This window comes from Lutjanus erythropterus, chromosome 2, assembly GCF_056507025.1.
Source record: "Lutjanus erythropterus isolate fLutEry1 chromosome 2, fLutEry1.hap2, whole genome shotgun sequence".
Taxonomy (NCBI): domain Eukaryota; kingdom Metazoa; phylum Chordata; class Actinopteri; order Lutjaniformes; family Lutjanidae; genus Lutjanus; species Lutjanus erythropterus.
Genome location: NC_139318.1, coordinates 8,535,906 through 8,552,999, shown reverse-complemented (window position 1 = coordinate 8,552,999; position 17,094 = coordinate 8,535,906). Strand labels below are relative to the sequence as shown.

Genomic DNA, 17,094 nt, shown 5'->3' with positions numbered 1-17,094 from the left:
TTCATTTATTCAAGAACAGCATTTACTTCAGTAACTGATCTCATGTCTTTACTGTGTAATAATTACTAAAGGGTTAACCTCCACGCTGTGGTTCTTCAGCTCGATTCAACTTCTATCATTTGTATAGGCCCACATGTTTTATTCAAAACGTGTAGACGATCCAGCCCAGTGGGAAAATGTCATTAAGAAAGTCCTCATTTTCAGCCAGTCCCAAGCGGACATGATTCCAACGCTGCCTTCACGGGCTGTAGGACATCTCGAATTTAAAAGTTGGCCTCACAGATGAGACATCAAACTGCGAAATTGCTAACCTTTATCACACCCAGACAGAAACAAGAGCTGTACACTTCATTAAACAGTAAATCCCTTTATCTCAGGCGTTATGTGTAGATACTGAAGATTTAAATCATTGTTTATTTGTTTATTTAAAGGGTCCCCATTGGCCGGTGCCATGGCAATCAGCTGATCCTCTTGTGGTCCACACCAACATACTTTAAATGACATAAATATATACATAGAAATATATCGATACACATTAATACATTAAGGCCAGTCAACACTGTACATGTGAATTTATGTAAAAATACCGAGTAAGTAGAAATTATTACAATTTTAAAGAATGAGAATTATACAACTCATATGAAGCAAAATACAAATATTGAAAACTAGCACTAAAGTGATACTTTTGTCTGCATGCCATTAAATTCCTCTGCATATTCTTTTTAAATGATGATTTATTTTTATTAGATAGATATTAAAGTGTATATTATTCTAATTTGTTATGACTCTGTAAAATAATGTTTTTGAAGACTTAGTTCTTGGGCTGGGCACCACAGTATAGACTTAATCGTTACTGCTGGATCCATCTTTCTGTGGAGAGAGCACTTATAATGAATGAATCTGAAGCAGTCTTGTCAGTCAAATTTAGTTGAAAGCTGTGATTCTCAGAGGTGCACAAAAAGTTTTCAGGTTCATCCATTTTAAATTGTCGTGATATTTTAATGTTTTATTATTATTATTATTATTATTATTTATTTATAGTTGGCTACATTATATTTTAAGAGTGGACTATCAGTAATCATTACTTAAACTATTTCATTTCCATAAATTATTTTATCGGTTTATGTTTTTTAACAGGCCTATTTTATATTTTCTGTTATTCTTTTTTAAATAATCAGAACCCTCATGTTATTTTATATATGCACCAAGAACGAAACACACTCTCTAAACGTGTGTGTATGTATGTTATCAGTATTCTGTGTGGACATGCTGTAAATATTTTCAATATATTATAAAAAATCTTTCATACATAACCGAGTAGAAGTGCAAAAAATAGCCTATGTCGAATTAATCCAATGGGCAAACACGAGTGGAGTCCCCGGTATGTTTTTCTATCTTGTAGGGGTCCTTCAATGAGGTAAAAATAAATAAATAAATAAAATTTCAAAGAAAAAAAGAGAACCTCTAATTTAAAGCCGGGGTTTACGAGCAGCCTGTGAATGCGGCATGATGCTGCGCGCGTAATGGATTTCCCCAGCACTGCTGCTCCTTATCGGGGACCAGGAGCAGGAGCTGCAGCTGCAGCAGTCCGACAACATTAAATCTGCTCCACCACTTGATGCCTCCCGGTGACCTTGGCTGACGGTGGTTCTACGCCTCTCAGTCCTGCGTCTCCTCTTGATCCACCATGGCATCGTCGGACGGGCTGGATGAAGACTGCGTGTTGCAGAGGGGGAGATCTCAGAGTGACCCGAGCAGCATCACCGAGGTCCGCCTGGGTGAAGCGCACAGAGCAGGTAAAGAGGAGAGGAGAGGAGAGGAGAGGAGAGGAGAGGAGAGGAGAGGAGAGGAGAGGGGGGCCTGAAAAACGCATGTTGCACGTCTGTCATCTGCTCGTTATTAGTTGGTGCATTTGGCAGGTGGTGGCTGGATTGGAGACACATCTCGCCTGCCGCGGTGATCCCATTGAATTTGTATGCAACAAACGTAGGTTGTGTTGTAAACGTGCGTCATTTACTATCCCATACATGTACTCACTGCTGTGCTGTGCTGAAGGCCTTACATGTCAAAATCCTCTAATAATGTCATTCACAGTGACACAGTGAATCAGGAAAATCTGTGTCATGCAACATATGAGACCAACTGGTGTCAGACCAGTTTGGTCTGAACACCGTGCATTTATTCCCTCCTCCTGGTCATTTGCAGAGTCATAAGCTTACTGGTAGTGGTACATCACCTCCTGCCACCCATTCACTGCCCAGTTTCTGCCTCTTTATCATCAGTCTGTGACTGACATTCATAAACAAACATTATTGATGTTGGTTACCTGCAGGTGATGCTACCACACTCATAGAAATTAGGGTTCCAGAGGGGGTTCTCCCTGAGGGGTTGAGGTTCTACCCAGAGCCATTTTCTTCTGAAGAAACATTTTTTGAAGAAAATGTTTGTCAAGAGTCCTTTGTAAGACTAAGGACTCCATCAAGAACCCTTTTCATCCAGAGAACCCTTTTTTGAACAAAGAGTTATTCAAGGACTTTGAAGTCCTTGAAGTGCTCATTTATCAAGGGTCAATCTTGGCTCAATTCTTGGTAAGACTTAGGGTTCCATTAAGAACCCTTTTCATACAAAGAACCTTTTTATGGAATAAAGTGTTCTTCTAGGATTGGTCAAGTCCCTGACGAACTCTTTCGTTAATGGTTTGTTAAACACTCGGAGCATAAAATGGTCCATATGAAACTCTTGGAATATAAAAAGGTTCTTGATAGAACTCCCTGGATGAGTTCTTGATAAAAGCACCCTTAGAAGGTGAAAAGGTTCTAGATAGAATCCCCAGAGAGGTTCCAGGTTGGAACCATTCCGCCATAGAAAATTTCTCTGTAGAATCTCTCAGAGGGGGTTCTGGGTGAAACCTTTCACAGATGGTTCTACGTATAACCCTTTTATCAAGGGTTTCTCAAGGGTTTTTTGTAACATGACATAACATAAAGCATAAGCACAAGCCCTTAGAACCCCCTGGGTGGGTTCTAGATAAAAACCCCTGTACTATAAAAAGGGTTTTGGTAGAACCCCCTAGATGGGTTCTTGTTCCGTTGGAACATGAAAAGGATCTGGATAGGACCCATATGGTTCCATCCAGCCACAGAAGAATTCTCTTTGTTGTCAAGGGTTCTTTGTAACATAATATAAATGGTTCTTGGTAGAACCCTCTTAATGGGTTCCAAATAAAACCTTTCCACCATAAAAGGGTTCTCGGTAGAACTCCCTGGATGGGTTCATGTTCCCTTAGATGGTGGAAATGTTCTGGATACAACCCGTGGAGAGGGTTCTGGCTGTAACCATTGCACCACAGAAGGGTTCTCTGTAGAATGTCTTATCAGGGGTTCTTGGTGGAACCTTTCACAGATGGTTCTACATATTTCTAGGTGGAACCCTCTGACAAGCTTCCGAGTAAAACCATTACAAAAGGGTCTACCAGGTACTAAAAAGGGTTCTCCTATAGTGACACGTTGAAGAACCCGTATGGTTAGTTTGCACCTTTATTTCTCAGAGTGATACTGCAATGACAGTCAGCACCAAAACTGAATGTCCTCTATGTATTTTTAAGGAACTATTTTTCACATTTGTTAAATTTTGCAGCACACAAAGACAGAACGTCCAACTTGCCATCACACATGGACTGCAGTATGTTGAGTCGAAGCTGATGAGAGTGCTGGTTGTGTATTTGGCTGTTTCCATGGTGATCCAAATGGCAGAAGGCAGCACTTGGCTCTCCGACTGTGAGCCGACATGGTGTTTGTCTGCTCCACTTACTTTTTTTTTTTTTCCTCAGTACACTCGGTGATGTACAGCAGCCAGCCATTCAAAGTGAAATGCCACTTCGACTGTGAATCGTGTTTATTTGTGAGGTGGGATTCACATTTCCACTGGGAATCACTGGGCAGGCGTTCGCTGTTGCTCAACAGCTACCGAGCAGGCAGCAGTCATATACTGTTTTGAAAGGTATTGAGCGGTGGATTGACATGATAAATCACTCGTTTTAACTCGCAGGCCCTCGATGCCGCTGTTTGCCAGCCGTCATCGCCCACGTACTGGAGATTCAAGTGGTTTCATGACAGAGTGGCAGCAGAGAAAGTGATGAGTTGAGCAGGGAAGTTGATACTGTACCGCTGTTGTATCTGTACAAATGAGGGGCTCAGTTACTGAATCACAGTCTGACGTGTGTGGGGGTAGCAGTTTGATATATGAGACAGGAGTCTTGGCCTTTTTTAAGGGCTGCATGATATGGTAAAAAAATATTTTGACAGATATTAAGATTGCGATATGATTCATGATCAGTGGGAATGATCGTTTTTGCATCACTGGAAGACACTGTTAAAGTCTAAATGACGTGACATTTAATGGGGTCTGTACATCTGTGAAAGGTTTTACCCAGAACCTCCTATGAGACTTTCTGTGGGTGCTAACAAGAACCCACCCAAGGGACTCTACTGAGCCCCCCTTTATATTCCAAGGGTTTTAACTAGAAGCCACCCAGGGGGTTCTACTGAGAAAGCTTTCATATTCCAAGGGTTATATCTAGAACACACCTGTGGGGTTCTACGGAGACCCCTTTTATATTGTCATACAAAAAATCAAGGATTTCAACAATGCTTGAAGAACTCTTTCCTCCAAATGGGGTTCTTTTGATAAAAATGGGCCCTTAACGGAACCCTTAGTACTACAAAGGACACTTGAGGAACCCATTCTTCAAATAAAGGGTTCTTCAGAAGCAAATAGTTCTGGGTTGAACCTCAATAGAATCTTTCAGAGAATTCTACCTAGAATCTAACATGAACAGCTATACCTAGAACCATCTCTGAAAGGTTTCACCCTGAGCCCTCTATCAGAGGTTGTACAGAGAACCCTTCTGTGGTATAATGGTTCAACCCAGAACCCAGAACTCTCTCTGGGGATTCTGTCCATACACTTTCCACCTTCTAAGGGTGCTAACAGGAAGGGGTTCTACAGGGAACCCTTTTATATTCCAAGGTTACAAGGTTACATAGAATAATCTGTGAAAGTTTCATCCAGAACCCCCAATGACAGGTTCTACAGAGAACCCCTCTATGGTGTAATGGTTCCAGCCTGAAACCTCCCTGATGTTCTATATAGAACCTTTCAACCTTCCAAGTGTAATACCAAGTACCCATCCAGGGAGTGCTACAAGAACCATTTTATATTCCATGGATTGGAGGTTCTACTGAGAACCCTTTTACATTAGGATACAGGATTTCAACAATCCTTGAAGAACTTTTTCTTCCAAGAAGTGTTCCATGGATAAAAATGGTTCTTAATGGAACCCTTAGTATTACAAAGAATACTTGACAAACCCTCTCTCCAAAAAAAAAACATTCTTCAGAAGCAAATGGTTCTGGGTATAACCTCAGCTCTTCAGGAAGAACCCTCTGGAACCCTTATTTCTAAAAAATGTACTTCATTACAGTGCTGTCTTGTCATACATGTGCCTTTCTTTTTTGATTCAATTCAATACTTTAGTAATATTTCAATTTATGGTGCAGTCCTGCTCCATTTTATGGCACACATACTGCACTACACTTTCATTTTCACTTGTGTGTGATGTTACAGTCTGTTTGAACATCAGATCATTTCGCTGGGCCTGCTATCTTTAGATTCGAGGGCCACAGCAATAATGCAGAAAGGATCTTCAAGTTGTCTTGCCAACGGCGGATATTGTTGTGTTCATGCCCTCGGTTTCGAGTCCAGTGCTTGTCACGTTGTCGTGGTTGTTATGGTTACGTAACAGCGTTGGTGTATGTGCAACTCTGAGACAGCGCTGGCAGGATTGTCCTGTGATATATACCGTTCATTACCGTTTGAAACTTTTACATGAAAATCACCCAGAAGCACCGTTGCAAGATTTCATCCAAAGCTGACGTTTCCCATGCAGCATCAAGGCAGACACGTTTCGGGCAATGCAGCAGTGAAAAACCCGCCTGCCCTCCCTCGCCACCACCCCCACCCCCTCCATCCTCCATCCCCTCTGCTCAGTGCTAACCCTTTCGTAGCTCTGGCACCCCTACTGCGGCTTTGATCCTGGCACTTGAGGAACCATCTCCATTAAAGGGGGAGAAAAAAGGGAGTGACAGATCTCTGATGGTGGCATTATCATGGCACCCAGCTGGGCAGTGTCACAGTGAATCAGCAGCACAATAGACTGGACTCAACGTACAAATGACTTCTTCTATCGTGGTGCTTTGATAATGACGTTGGAAGAAAATTAAGTATTTTCTCTGCGGCGCGTGGCTGGAACCAAAACAGTAAAATCACTTATCATTTGTGCTGGGACTTAGGACTCACTTAATGCCTTCAAATCAGATTCTCGTGCTGCTCATTTTGATGCCATATAAAGCACACAGAGAACAAATATGTTTCGCAGAACCTACCACCTGACAGCCTGGTTCACAGTGCTGTGCTCCACCAGCAAACTGAGAACAAACCACTGTGCTGTGGATTCAGATCTCTCTCTCTGCACTCTTAGAAACAAGGGTTCTAAAAGGGTTCTTCTTGAAGGGCTGAGGTTTTTACCAGAACCATTTGCTTCTGAAGAAAGGGTTCATCAAAGGTTTTTTGTAAGACTAAATGTTCCATTAAGAAAGTTTTTTATTCAAAGAATTCTTTTTGAAAGAACGAGTTCTTCAAGGATTGTTGAACTCTTTCGTCAGGAGTTTGTCATGTATTCTTTGGACCATAACATAAAAGTTCTTGTTAGAACTCCCTCATTGGGTTCTAGATAAAACCCTTGGAATATAAAAGGGTTCTCAATAGATCACTTTGGGAGGGTTTTAGATAAAACCCTTGGGCTATAAGAGGGTTCGTGGTAGAACTGTCCATGTTTGTTCTGGATAAAATGCATGGAATAGAAAGGGTTCTTGATATAACCTCTGGGTGGGTTCTAGATGAAACAACTGGAATATGAAAATGTTCTCAGGAGAACCGCCCAATTGGGTTCCAGATAAAACCCTAGGAAAATAAAAAGGTTCTCAGTAGAACCCCTCATGTGGGCTCTAGATAAAACTCCTAGAATATAAAAAGGTTCTCAGTAGAACCCTCCCACATGGGTATTAGATAAAAAGTTCTAGGTGGCACCATTATACTTCAGAGGGCTTCTCTGTAAAACCTCTCAGGGAGTACAAGGTTAAACCTTTCACAGATGATTCTACGTATAGTCCTTTGTTTTAGGTTCTAGGGAGAACTCTCTGAAAGATTTCCAAATGGAACCTATAGTAAAGGAACCACAAAAGGGTTCTGGTATGGGGAAAAGCTGAAGAACCATTTATGGTTCTAGTTAGCCCCTTAATTTCTGAGAGTGACAGAGAGATGGTTTGATTTGGATCTGGTGATAAGCAGCGGCCTTGTTCAGCACATACGGGTTACATCACTGGCTCTGCTCGAGATGATGCAGAACAGTCAGTGCAGCCAAAACATTGTAGCCCAAAGGTGGAACTCGTGCTGCATTCAGATTTTGGCATATGCATCAGCCAGCAAACCGGATATTCATTACTTTCATCAGGAGAAAGACGGCGCGGGTGCAATGTGACACTTAACGTGCCTGCAAACAGAACTTGGCAGAACGACTCCAACTCTTCCAACATTTACAGTCTGCTGGCAGTGAAGACGAGTGTGATCTGGAAAAATGAAGCCAATGGGTGTATCCACATTAGCTGTTTCATCAAGAAATGACTTCAATAACCATATAAGATATACCCAATTAACAGGTTTGAATTGGACTTAAAGCTGCACTAAGGTTGGGTGATATGAAAGTATATATAGTGTGAGGTGTGCACTGTTCTATGGAGTGTTTTAGTGTCTGTCAGCTCATTGTTTTGGTTTTATGACTCACAACTTTACTTTTTCTCACCGCTTGCAGTAGCATTGTCTCTAACCACATCATGCAGATGTTTTCAATGAGAAAAAAGCGCTGATAAACCCACTTCGCTATCTGTACAGCAACAAACAGCAAGGAACGAACAACTAGCTGGTGAACATAGTGGAACAGCTAAAGAGACAGTAGTGGAGTGGTGGAAATTTTTCCAGGCAGACAGAAATATTTCAAGGGAATACTAACGTTGGTCTGCATCTTGGACCCATGAACGATCTTGCAGTGGTCATTTTAATTTAGACCATGTTCTTTCTCTAACCCTAAGCAAGTGTCTTCTGTCCCTAAACTTGCCCAGATCTTAACAGCATGTTGTTACATTAAAAAACATATAATTTGTTTGTTTGTATAACAATAAAGACAAAATGTGCACAAATCCCCTCAAGACACACCCATATCTGCTGTAAATGTGCAACTATTTGCTAACAAGTTAGTCATTTTCACAGGTTATTGTAACACTGTGCTCACCAAAGTAATTGCTAATATCTGAGAATGCGGCAGCGTTGCTAAAAAAGAAGTCTATTGAGCCTAAATCAATATATAAATTAATTGCCAAGTATTTTGAGAATTGATTTTTCACTTAATTCCAGCAAGAAAAAAAAGTCAAAGTTCTCTGTTAGCGGCTTCCTAAAAGTGAACATTTTCTGGTTTCTTGAGTCCTCTGTGACAGTAAACTAAATATGTTTGAGTTGTAGACAGAACAAGACATTTTAAGAGATCATCTTGGGCTTTGGAAAACTCAACATTTTTCACCCTTTTCTGACATTTCATAGACCAAACAATTAATTGAATAAAGAATTGACAGATTAATTGATGATGAAAATAATTGCATTCGCAGCCCTAGGTGAATGGTAAAATTATGATCCAAACTTGCTGGTTCAACTTTGACTTACCATACTTAAGCTCAAGTGCTTAATTGCCATATACACAACGATAAAAGTGAAGCGGTCATTGACAGTGAACTTCTTAGATTTAACCCAAGCATACCAGACACATTGTTCACTTGCATGTCTCACGCAAAAGAAATATTATTATTTTAATCTGTGTAGCTGTCTGCACCGACTCTGTGCAGGCCTGCATATTAGCTGCGTGTTATGGGCATAAATGCGACCTGAGACATTTATTTATACACAAGAACAAGGTGCTCTTTACAGCCTAGGTGGCGCAGAGTGTGCTGCTGAGCCAGAGAGCATCTCACTCTAATTTGGTTTGTACACAAGAACTTCTTAAACTTCCTGTCTGGTGTTTATTCAAAGGCAAACTGTAACCGTCACTGTACATTTACTGCAATTAGACAACTTCACAGTTAAAACTTCCACCTGCTCTGATCTCCAACACCTGTGTGCGCTTTTGTTGTAATGTTCTAAATCTTAGCAAGGACCAGTGTGTGGGATTTGACTGTGTAGATTGCAACCAACTGAATACCGCTCCCCTCACCCTCCCCTTCCAAGCGTGTAGGAGAAATTATAGTTGCCGTTCTGGGACACTGCAGTTCAAAGTGGCAGCCTCTTCTGTAGATATAAAAAGCTCATTCTAGCTAAAGCACAAGACTCATTACATGTAATTAATTAGAATAACCTTTAAATTAAATGAAATATTCCAAATGAATAGCACACAAAACAGATTTGTTTTTATTTCCCTATTTGGAGTGTACTTTTCAAAGATACTTTGACAATAACTAGGCCTTCTACAGTAAAATTGTGACATCTTGATGTTATCAATGATTGATGATATTGTTGTAGCCTCAGTAAGGCCATAGCACATGAACACAGCATCAGACTGTGGTTATCTTTTTAGATGCACATGAAGAGAAGTGATGGAGGTGCCCTGTCAGTCCCTGGCATTGCCTCGAGCCTGCAGGAGGCTCTTCCTTTGCTCCCCTCATCTCCCTATTTGAGCTGGTGCTGTTGTACTAATCTGACACGCTGCTCTAACATGAAAGGCTTTCTCCCTGGACTCCTCCGCTCTGTCCTCTAACACCCCCCCCCCGCCCCCCCCCCCACCCCACACACACACACTCACCATCGCCGCCACCCCACCCGAACATCTCAGCTACTGATAGGCCTCCGTTTAGCCCTCGCATTCAGTCAGAGGAGGCAGAGGGGGCCTGATGAGGAGATTAGGATTCATTTTATTTGAATCAGGGCGCCTCATGTTTTATTAATCAGGAAGCCTATACATGAGCCGGTTTGTCTCATTTCATATTCAGAGTGGTGATTGAACGGAGAGAATAGCAAACCTGGCACCTGGCAAGGCAGCTCACTCCTACATGCATGCTCAGCTCAGCGTGGAACTTGTGTGAAATCTCCCAACAGCCACGAGTCATTTCACAGCTACTGCAGTTAGAGATGAGATGGCACGAAAGGTGTGCATAGCTGCTAATAGAAAAATGTCACTTTGTCGCCATTGTCTATAATTGTCTCTATGGAAATGTCAGTTGAAAACAACTGTTGTGGCGTGTCATGTTTAGTAAATCCATGGCATAGACTGGGAGCTCTCTGAAAATGTATTCTAGTGTTCTAGTATAGCCTAATTTTTACTACTAATGCTGAAATTTCACACCCTTGTAGGCTGTGGCAAACTCAGGCTCTCTGAGAGGCAGGGGTGAACTACAACTACTATAATTACAACACGTCCTTTATAAGATCACCCAGGGAACTATTAAATATGTCACCATTTAAAGGCACATAGTGGCCAACTAATTTCTAGCATGAAGGGCAGCCTATATGGTGCTGCACCACTTTTTGTCCACTGGAAGGATACCTTAGACCTTTAAATGACCGGTGTGTAGGATTTACTGGGGGTTTCCACCAGATACGGCTTTGTGACGTTGTGTGTGCGCCGCGGTTTTGTTCGTCATACACGTGACTGCAGTTCCCACCAGCGGTGTTTCAGAAGCATTTCAGCAGCGCAGTGTTTTGCCTGTCTGTCTGATTATGTTTACTTGCTCAGATTTTGTTGATTAGGTTCTCTTTCCTTGCTCTTTGTGCTTCTACCGTGGATAAGCAGGCTACGTGGTTTCTTTTCTGTCTGTCTTTATGATTGTGAGTCTGCATGGGATCTTTTATTTTGAAAATCTACAGGATTCTCTCTTTTCCGTGTCTGAGTTCCTGCCCGCTCGACCTGCTCTGTGACAATTGACGCGGCATCCTTCAAAAATAGACTCAGTGCGCATTCTCTGCAAAGCGGAGCGTTGAGCCTCTTCTGGGAAGCGTCTGAAACACGCCATGGGGCTTCTGGTGGAAACATAAGCATTATCTAGAATGGCGAATAGCTCCAACTGCCGCGGCTTGGCTGTAATGCGATGCAGCCGTGCCTGGTGGAAATTGTGGGTTAGTGGCATCTAGCTATGAGTCTGCTGATTGCAAACAACTCCCCTTTTCCTTCCCATCCAAGCATGTAGGAGAACCTACGGTGTAACTCTTATCTAGAGCCGGTGATTGGTTTGTCAATTCTGGGCTACTGTAGAAACATGCCGGTGCAACATGGCGGCCTCCATGTAAGAGGACCTGTTCCCTCTGTAGATATAAGTTTATTTTTTCTGGCGATGACACTGATTAAAGCATACTTCAAAATATTATATTAAATTTCTGCAGTATTCTGCCAATAGTTCCTCCTAAATCTTACACACTGGATCTTTAAAGTGCCCATTTGCTAATTAGTACAGAACATGAAATGGCTGAGGCAAGATAAAGAGTCAAGAGGAGCGCCAGATTGATTACAATTCATCCCTGTGTATAAATTTCATGACAATCCATCCAGAAGTTGTTGAGAAACTTCTCTAAAAACCAAAAACGTGACCTAGTAGTTGACCAATATGTTTTTCTTGATGCTGATATTTAGAGAGAAGAAGATTTGATGGCTGATACATAATGCTAATATCAAAACACAGGAAAAGTCATGTATAATTCCATTATTCCATGCACAATACAATCAAATACACAGGGTTATTTTAGCCAGTAACGTGTTTTTTTAGATGCAGTTTTTATTAATGACTGAAATAGAAAAATACATTGGGTAAGCTACAGATTACAGAATGTGACTATATTTAAGAGAGAGGGGTCATTTAGAAAAGATGATGGAAATTTTGGCAAATGTTTAGGATGCATGAGAGTTACAGTACAGGGCTTTTTTACCACCCTAGTAAAACTCATCGGGGGAATGCTAACATTGTTCCACAGCAGCCACACTGATATGTCTTCCTGCAGATGTGTCCACAGGTATTTTTTGTTTACTGGCCTCGTGAGCAGACATTGGCCGGTGCTGATTATCTCAAATTGCCAGAAAATCAGCCTGATTAATCGTCTGACTGATTAACTTGTCTATCACGAGTGTGAAGCTGATGGTGATGCCAGAGGAAAAGTCAGGGATCGCCAAGGACCTTAATGTTCCTCCTTCATCCTTGAAGGAACATTAAGGTCTGTACAAAGTTTTATTGCAAGCTATCCAGTAGTTGACATATTTGAGTCTGGACCAAAGAGGAAGACCAGCTGACAGACCTATGAGAAGCAGTGCACAGTTCAGGCACATATTAGAATGTGTTACACATTATTTTATCGGACTAATATAAATGTTTGATGCGAGGTCTGCAGTTGGAGCCTCAAGCAGCGATGAGAATAGAGCAGTGTTGAAAGGCACATTTAACGCCTGCGGAGAGGTCGAGGAAATGAGACAGTTCCAAAAATGCTGCTAAGTGGGGTCAAGAGCGGCTGAAAGTGAACCAGTAGGTGAAAAGTGCCACGAGAGGGCTCTACTTGGCAGATGGATGGATGTTGCATAAATGAGGTAAGCTGTCACTGTCACAAGGAGTCCAGCACTGCAGTCAGCTGACCTCTCACGAAGAATAGGGACAAACGGTTCGTCCAAGGTCGTGCTGCATATAGAGCGTGAGTGGACGGACGCTTGCTCAGGATTACTCAGCACTATACTGCAATGGTTCAAGATGAGTTGGTATTAGACTTAAGTGAGATGTGCTTTAAACGAATACTCGCTTTATGCCAAATCAACCCTCAGACTGTGAGACTGGGATGAACACTGTGCAGGCAGCATGAAAAGGAGCTTTGAAATTCAATCAGAGGAGGTTAAATCAGAAAAATCCATGTAGAAAACCAAACTTTGCTTAACTCGATGCCCCTTTTTGGCTATTTTTAGAACTGATGCACCTCCTCAGATTTTTTTTTGGATCTCATGTCTATTTCAAAAGTGGAACATCTGAAAACAGCAATGAAGGATTTAGCATGGGCAGCATGGTGATTAATGTGGAGCACTGCAGAAGTGATGTGACTCTAATCTAGGCCCCGTAAATGAAAATGTGACTTTGCTGAGATGCTAATAGGTTGTTCCATCACTGAGTTTTACCCTTGAGTCTTTGGTGCAGCATTGATTCTTTTTTATTAGCTGGCCAAGACACAGTGGTAAAGTGGCTAATTCAGAGGCACCTCATTTTTTTTTTTCTGCCAACTCATCTCTCATGCCATTATGCACGATGCAGAGACGTCCCCGGGTCCCACTGACTGCAGGGCCCCGGGGAGCAGCACAGAGGCTGGACAAAACATGACATCACCCTGCACCAATGTAATGGAAGGACATGGGAGACTCTATTAGAGCAGATACAGGGCTGTAGCATGAATTTTGGAAATACTGAGGTCATGAGTCCAAATTCTTCCAACAGAACCTCATTGACTGTAAGATTTCTTAACAACCCCCAACCAAACTCTGTCAAGTTTTCAAAACATAGCAAAATTCCACATTTATTGATTTAAAGGAGAACTGCACTGATTTGAGTGACTTATTAAAGTCCGTTAACATGTGTTGTAAAGTTGGAATATGTGAAAGCTTTTTATGGCTTCAGGGGAAGTCTTGTGAAGTCTTCTCAATTTCCTCAAGTGATGTCACTTGAGTCAGCGTTAGCTGGGGCTGAAGACTACAAATTTGAAAATGAAAAGAAACCGGGGATGTGGAGTGAACTTACCAGACCTCTGTGGCCTGCTCCTCTTCTCTGATCAGGGCTAACAGGCTACATTAGCCATGCCTAGCATAACACACTTGAATATCTGACTGAACTGTCAGCAGTCGATCCGCATTGTGGGTAATGTGGATACCAGGTTTTAACAAATATTCCTTCCTTTTCCATGCACTGTTCATTTTTTACAGTCCAATTAACATCTTGAGACACAGGAATGTACAATGAGGCTAGTCTTTACAGACAGATATCTGTATATGAGTGCAGATAAATTTAAAAAAGCTAACTCATCATCAAACAATAGCTGATGCTGATGCATTTCTGCAAATGCTCTCCACATGGACTGTTAAGCTGCATGCAATCAAAACCTGCACAAATGTAATTGGTCAATACTACTCGGACTACAAACACAGGGTGACCATATTTGCAAACCCCCAAAACCAGGATCCCTAACAGTGTACCACACATTCATGCACTCGCATATGTACATGCTTATGCATTATTATTATTATTCATCAGGATAGGGGACACTTATTTTACTGCTTAGCACAGATATCATGCACACCTTTCAACACAGTGGATGCCATGAATGCAGCATTCTGCATAGCATACTGACAGGTTCTGTCAGAAAGAGCTGCAAGCATCATGGCTCAGGCTAGAAACAGCCTTGACAATGGATTGATTTAGGCACATACAGACAAATGAGTGTTGAATTCAGATAAGAGGTGCATTATTTATGTTTTTATATTGGGTCAGGTAATAATGAGTAAGACAGAACATGATGAAACTGCAAACAGAAATCAGAACATTTCTGATATCAAAATCTTGTCCCTTGCCTACAGATTTTGCGTTCATATGCGTATATCTGTTTATAGAGCAGATAATAAATACTTGATGTTATAGAGACATATTCAAAATTTGATATGAAGTCAGGGGCTTTAATGAAGTGATGTGTAGCAATTGTGCATGCAAAAATTAGCACAGCAGTCCAAATAGAAAGTTAGAGATACAGACTGTGTATTAAATAGATTGAAATCCTGTTTAATGTAAGATATATGGGTGAAACTAGTTGTTTCCACCCATCCCCTCCTCTCCTAACTCCTCCAGAGTTAGAGACACTCAGGTAGGCTGCAGGAGCGCCGCAGGAGCGCAGGACGAGTGAGGCATCATAGATTGATGATAGCAAGCAAGGACGAGTCCCACGCTATAAGCTGATCAGCTGTTTATAAATGCCAATGTAAAGTTAAGACTGTTATGCTGAAATAAAAGCCCGCTGCTCTGAAATAACACACTTTGAGTTAATAAGTGACTGCCTGTCTCACTGCCTGCCAAACTCCATTAACATTTTGCTAAATTTAACAGTTATGAACATCTACGAATCTTCTAGAAGATTATTAACGATTTCTTACTCCTAAACAGACACTAACTCATTTGGTGAACGTTCTGCATCAATTTGAAACCTATTTTATGTAGAATGGGCAAACAAATCCAGCCTGGAATAGAAATTTTAAAGGAGGACACTGTAGAGAAGCAAGTATTTCATCCTAACATGCTTCCTTGATCTCTGATCATACAACATGATCAGTTTATGATTTATTAAAGTAAATATATCATAGATTTCTCCTTCAAAGAAAAAAAGAGAAATACAGGAATGATTATGATTTTGAGTTTGAAATTAAATTATTGAGAAACAGAGGAAATTTACAGGGCTGGTGTGTCCTCAGAAAGAGTTGATATCATACATTTGAACATGTGCATGAATCAGGAGTAAATTATCTGATATCACGGGGCGTAATTAACATCAAAGGAATAACATGTAATAATGTGCTAATTCTGCTCCGAGGCAGATTTTCCCTTTCAGGCAACAGAGAAAAAAAAATGAACATAGATAGATACTCTTTGTCTCCACGTACAGACTTGATTGAACGGCAGCACAAGCAGAAATGGTGAACTGTACCAACCCCTCCCCCGCGACACACAAACACACACACACACACACACACACACACACACAAACACACACACACACACACACACAATATCCCCTCCCCCAACAACTAAACATGGGATCTGTAAACAACAAGGCTGTCACACATACAGTAGGACTTAAAAAATGCTGCTGTGGTGTGTTCAAGTTCACAACAATACAAGCCCAAATTAAAAAGAGAGTGGTGTTGAAGCCATGGTCAAAGAGATGAACGGCCTGTGTTTACAGCATGTCATCCACAGCCAACTTACTGTTTTCTCTCCCAGCAGAGCCTTGCTTTTATGCTCCACTGTGCTCTCTGTGTTCATGATTTGTACTTGCGCAACACTGCCTTTATGGATTTCAGTGGATTCTGTTCTGCATGTGTACCCTTTTGCTTTCTGTCCTTGTGGGCCTTAATATGCTGGAATTGCAGTCACATGTTTGTAGTAAAAGTGCATCCTCCTGTGGATGTGTAAATGCCATAATATGCTTTATTTTAAGACATAAATACAGTTGGTTGTGTGTAGGCAGAGGCTGAGATCTACCCAGCGACTGGGCCAGGCATGTTGGAGGCGGGGAGGGGGGGCTACTTGACTTAAGCTGTCAGCCATTTACACATAATGTATCTTTTATGAATGTTTCATGTGCTGACCTAATTCCTTTCAGCGCTGAGTAAAAGCAATATGTTGCACATGAGAACACAGCAGAGCATCCAGCTGATCCTTTTGACATCCTCATCCCAACAACAAGGGGATAGGCAGGGCCGACAAATGGAAACAGAGCTGTGATATGACCACTCGGATGCCCTGAGCGGGCGAGAATAAAGGCTGAGTCGTTTGTTTTTTTGTTTTGTTTTTTTTTCACAAAATCTACCCTGCGTCCCACAGAGATAAGGAATAGAAACAGCTCAGTTAGAGCTTTATCAGAAAAAGAGATATTCTGCTCACTGTGGCAGATGTAATTAAAGCAAACGCTTAAGCTCAGAGTAAGGATGGAGAGAGTGATCACTTTGACAGACTTTAGTCTGTCAGCAGTGAAAAAAGAAGGGAGAGGAGGAGGAGGAAGAGGAGGAGGAGGAAGAGGAGGAGGAGGAGGAGGGGTGGGGCCAGCAGCTGCAAAAATCTGTCTGCTGGATTTGAAGCCCTAAAAAGAAGAAATGAAAGCTACTAACCAGCAGCAAACAGATGTCCTGATGTCACTTTAGCTAACCTCATGAAATACATGCAA

General features: G+C 41.6%; 1 protein-coding gene across 1 annotated transcript in view; it reads left to right on the top strand.

Annotated features, from left to right (window-relative positions):
- The first annotated feature begins 1,541 nt into the window (after positions 1-1,541).
- phactr3b (phosphatase and actin regulator 3b) overlaps positions 1,542-17,094 on the top strand; it is a 79,395-nt gene continuing 63,842 nt past the window's right edge. The window contains exon 1 of the mRNA XM_084727385.1: positions 1,542-1,796. Within this exon, the coding sequence (XP_084583511.1) occupies positions 1,688-1,796 (109 nt within the window). The 5' untranslated portion in view covers positions 1,542-1,687. The remainder of the gene's footprint in view (positions 1,797-17,094) is intronic.